Source organism: Myxocyprinus asiaticus, chromosome 17, assembly GCF_019703515.2.
Source record: "Myxocyprinus asiaticus isolate MX2 ecotype Aquarium Trade chromosome 17, UBuf_Myxa_2, whole genome shotgun sequence".
Classification (NCBI taxonomy): Eukaryota; Metazoa; Chordata; class Actinopteri; order Cypriniformes; family Catostomidae; genus Myxocyprinus; species Myxocyprinus asiaticus.
In genome coordinates this window covers 24,065,088-24,070,260 of record NC_059360.1, presented here as the reverse complement: position 1 = coordinate 24,070,260, position 5,173 = coordinate 24,065,088, and the positions used below count along the sequence as shown (strand labels likewise).

Below are 5,173 nucleotides of genomic sequence, written 5' to 3'. Positions count from 1 at the left end.
ATATGAAAAATAAAACATCAAAATATATTTTACTCTATTATTTTCTAATTGTCTTGAAAATATTTGGAAAATGTCACACTATCTGGGCATTTTGTAGATCCATTTGTGATTAGTATAACTGCAGAGTCTCTAACGACCTGAATATGTAAGAATGTTTAGTGAAATTTCCATGCATTTAAGGGTTACATTTATAGCATACCTCCAACAGCATTTGACTCAGGCACACATCTAAATGCAAATATTTCCCCTTGCCAAATCTTATAATTCATAACCTTTTATCCTAACTTTTCATGACTGACCTAGCAAAAAAAAAAAAATAAAAAAAAATAAAATAGGATGAAACTATTCAGACAGATAAATGTAAGCAGTGTGTCTAACTTTATCAGTCTATGTATATACTCTATGTACACTATACTTCTCTTTATAGCTATGTAATGCTATAAAGCAATGCAAGTGCAACTGTAATGCAGTGATTTTGTTTCCTGTTATCCTACACAATGCTGCCACCTAATGGTGAACATGTACGTTTTCAAAATAATAAGGATTTCAAATCAAATTTATTTGTATTCCACGCATATGCTTCATTTGTACATCAATATTAATATACAATTAATAGAAAACATATTATTTAAAAAAATGTTTGCAGCAAAGCATAAACTGATCTTTTAATTCATATTCATACTTATAAAATGCACATACATTCTTAATAACTGTGTAATTCTTAAGAAATAGAACAACTTTCTAAAGCCACACTTCATGCCTTTTTAACATCACAATTCATTCCACATTTGTTTCCTGTCTGTCTATCCTTCTTCTCCTTGAGAGCACAAAATAAGTGCACTCCATTCGGCCTAACATCCACAGTACCACAGCTACTTACTTTACCAATATATAATCTCTACTCAAGAACTTCTCTGTTTCACAGGTAAACATGTTTGGCTTAAGCCTGTAAAGTGTTCTCATCAGTTATTAGAATAGTATATTGGTGTTTTGTAGTGAAAGGCAAATTTAATCACACAAATTTAATCTCTTCCATGCATAGCACGACATGGTACATTACTGATGTGGTACATAGACGGGTGCCATTCATGCTCCATCTAATAACAATGACACAAATATTCTATATATATATATATATATATATATATTGAGTTTTAAATCACTGATTAATGGCTGTAATAAATATGAGGATCCAGCACTGATCATGACTCAGGTGTTGCACTGTATTAGACATGAGGTCTAGCTCTGTGGATTTCTGGCACAACTGTTGCTGCGGCACATAGTGGCATAGAATAGGCTGTGCTGAAATTCTGCAGTCCAACCACCAGACACTTCCAGCTGAAACGAAGAGCTTTCCCCATATTCTGAAAAAAAAAAAAAAAAAAAAAAAAAAAGGAAAAATAAACATTATGGCAACCACATACGTTTGCATAAAGTTACTAGAAAAGCTTTAGATCTGTTCATCACACACTTCTGTTATATTTATCTCAAAAAGTGTAAATCACTTGTAAAACTATAGACAAATATATTTTGATTCTAATTCAACATCCAAAACGTTGCTCACTGCGGGAACTCATGCCACTAATGCGTTACCTATAGCAGTGCTATTATGGTAGATACTTACAATAATGTGTAGACTAATGCATGAGCAGCCAAACAAAAACTGGCAAAGTTTTGACAACACACACAATTATTATCCACATACTTTTCTGAACTTTTTATATTTGTCTTGTTTTTTCTTGATACAGTCATCTGTTTGTTTGTCAGTAATTTCCTCCTCAATCAGCGGTTCGTATTTCTCTTGGAGAAAAGCGATGTGAACTTGTTTTGCAGATTTTTCTTTCTTGTTCATAGAGTCTAGCAGGTGCGGCTCGTCCTCAGTTCCTTCTTTGGTTTGCTGATTGTCGTCAATTTTGACCATTTTTATCTTATCATGCTTTTTACGTTTTGATTTCCGACTTAATTTGACACTCTTTAGAGTCATGTTGTTCAAAAATAAAGTTTTCTGTCCATCGGCCTCCGCTGGAATGCGTCAGAGCAAAGTCCGCGACCAGAACAGTGCAGCGCATGCGCATTTTCAGCGCAGGCTTATCAGCAGCGGCTCTTCTTGCGACAAGAGCTGAAATTCTTGGATCTCTCTCTCTCTCTCTCTCTCTCTCTCTCTCTCTCTCTCTCTCTCTCTCTTTTTGTCTCAACAAACGAAACAAAGTTTGCATTGACAAAATACTTCCCTGAAATGATGCGTTTAACTCATATAATTTTTTATATCGCATTTATGTCCAAAATATAACATAAGAACGTTTTGTTGTCCTTTTGTTGACACTACATAGCAGTCGTGTAAACAACATCTTTCAAAATGTTTGTACAGTTTTCAAAGTTTTAAAATTATGTTACAATCTGGTAATCACAGATGCTTAACATCAGTCATTTCTATCCGGACACCTGTCTATTTAACGTAGACTGAATTAGGCTACCTATCCTATCCGTTGGTACACATGATATTCTAGATTACGAAATGACAATGACATAATTCGAAATTAAACCAAACAATGTAGTGGACTTGAATAATGCGATTGTGATGTTGTGAAGGGATAGGGTGGATTTAGTTTATACCTAACAGAATAGGCCTACATTTAAAAAGGAATATATTTTGGGCTATTTAAGATATTTATTATCGAATTTATATCTGTAAACAATTTCTGTAACCTAAAAATCTACTTCATGGGGTAACGTCTAAATTAAGAAACTTTCAGTGCTGGGTAGTAACAGATTACATGTAATCAGATTGTCAAAATCAAGTACTTGTCAATCAAAATTAAATACAATTTTTAAATACTTGTAATCCGACTACAGTTACTTTTTAATGGATTACATGATTACATATTAATCAAGCAACAGCAGTAAATCACTCATAATTTATTATTCCTCCTAATTCTTCTTTTTTAATTTTTTTATATTTTTTATTCTAAATCAGCAGGTTTAGAGTGTTTTTGGAAGAGAGGAGGAGGGTTGTGGAATTGCACGCACAGACCTGATAATAGCCACTAGCCTGGTGGCTATAATTACACTGAAGATGGAATGGTCTCACGATTTACAAAAATATCAAATCACTTTATTGTCACTTCATCATATACACAAGTGTAATGATGAGTGAAAAACTTGGGTGCATGGTCCACACACTGGAGTATATACAAATGAAGAATATATGCAATGTAAATAATAACAATATACAATATGCAGAATATAGCCTACATAACGTATGATATAAAAAAAGAAAGTTAAAACAATATAAAGGCTGAGGTGGAAATAGCTCTTTAGGGTTACAATTGCAAATTTTTACAGTGTATGATTTACAAATTATTTTTCTCACTTCTGTCATATTAACAATCACAGAGTGATTGCCAGTTATCAAAGATCTGGAGCATTACTAAGGCATGCTTTTAAAAGTCACTTTTATCTTATAAAATACAATAAGCACAGAAAAACATAGCTATTAACCAATGAAGATTAAAGGTTTAAATCCTGATGTGGGAACCGGGTATTTGAGTCCATTCAGGACGATGTTGGCTGAAATGGTCCCTTCAAACCCTTTGAATAATATATGGATTTTCTTTGCAGTTTGCACTCCAGTGTCAAGATAATTGCACTTATTATGCAATGCTTTTGTATAGCACCTATATGCTAGTTACTTCACGTGCATAAGATATCAGCTTGGACTCCTAAACTTTGCCTTTATTAACCTATTGATTAGATCTGTCAATCAGGTGTTACAACATACTACCCAGTTTATACAGTACAGTCAGAAAAGGAACATATAATTAGGGAACTGTGAAGGGGGTGAACACCCCAGACAATCAAATCTCCTTTAATGTTGTCCCTTAAATGTTTTTGGCCCATGAAACATCAACTTTAGTAACCTATACAGTAATTTGGTATGACTCAAACATTATTTTGTGTTAAATGCATGGATTTATTTAGCTCTTTTTCCAAGCCAGCATCAAAACAATCAAACCTTAAGATGCAGAAGGTGGCTAAATAATTTGCATCCACTAAATCAATAAAACAACGTTTCTTATATTAAAGGGATAGTTCACCCCAAAAAATGAAAATTCTCTCATCATTTACTCACCCTCATGCCATCCAAGATGTTTATGACTTTATTACTTCTGCTGAACACAAACAAATATTTTTACAAGAATATCTCAGCTCTGTAGGTCCACAATGCAAGTGAATGGGTACCAACATTTTAAAGCTCCAAAAACCACATACAGGCAGCATTTAAGTAATCGATAAGACTCCAGTTGTTAAATCTTTATCTTCAGAAGTGATATAATAGCTGTGGGTGAGAAACAGATAAATATTTAAGCCCTTTTTTCTATTCTTGTCCCTGCACAGTAGGTGGCGATATGCATGAAGAATGCAAATCGCCAAAAACAAAAGAAGAATGTTAAAAGTGAAAGTGGAGATTGATAGTAAAAAAAGGACCTAAATATTGATCTGTTTCTCACCCACACCTATTATATCGCTTCAGAAGACATGGCTTAAACCACTGGAGTCTTATGGGTAACTTTTATGTTGCCTTTATATGCTTTTGGAACTTCAAAGTTTTGGTACCCATTCACTTGCATTGTATGGAGCCACAGAGCTGAAATATTCTCCTAAAAATCTTAATTTGTGCTCAGCAGAAGAAAGAAAGTTATATGCATCTGGGATGGCAATGGGGTAGTTACACGATTTTTGGGTAAGCTATTTCTTTAATTGGAGGACTATTACTATACATATTAACACTCTAACTGAGTGACTCTCTTCTTGTGCCGGTTCAATGTCAGTTGGTTCAGAGGTCCAAAACCAGAGCGCATCCACACCACCTGAATTTATTAACTTTTTGTTTTCTTCCCGTTTTGTTCTTGTGTTCTCATATAGAATATATGCATGTGCTGAATGTGTTCACAAAGTTTTTTGAACTTTGAATGATAAGCCAGAGATTCTCATTTTGTTGTCTTTTGTCTGATTGGAGGAGGCTTCAGTTGGAGGTTAGGGGGTGGGGGTGGCTATAAAGGCTATGCAGAGTGGGAATGAGAGATATTTAAGAGAAGTTGGACAAAAAATAAAATAAAATAAAAAACAGAAAAAAGAATTAGGTTTTTTTTTTTTTTTTTTAGTGCCCATAAAG

General features: G+C 33.9%; 1 protein-coding gene across 1 annotated transcript; it reads right to left on the bottom strand.

The window, feature by feature from the left end:
- Nucleotides 1-537: 537 nt before the first annotated feature.
- On the bottom strand, nucleotides 538-2,066 carry c17h1orf115 (chromosome 17 C1orf115 homolog). The gene is made up of 2 exons (XM_051722164.1): nucleotides 1,706-2,066; nucleotides 538-1,364 (listed from the first exon to the last, which is right to left on the bottom strand). The coding sequence occupies exons 1-2, from the start codon at nucleotides 1,982-1,984 to the stop codon at nucleotides 1,227-1,229; spliced, it is 417 nt and encodes a 138-aa protein (XP_051578124.1). The 5' UTR covers nucleotides 1,985-2,066; the 3' UTR covers nucleotides 538-1,226.
- Between the last annotated feature and the right edge of the window lie 3,107 nt (nucleotides 2,067-5,173).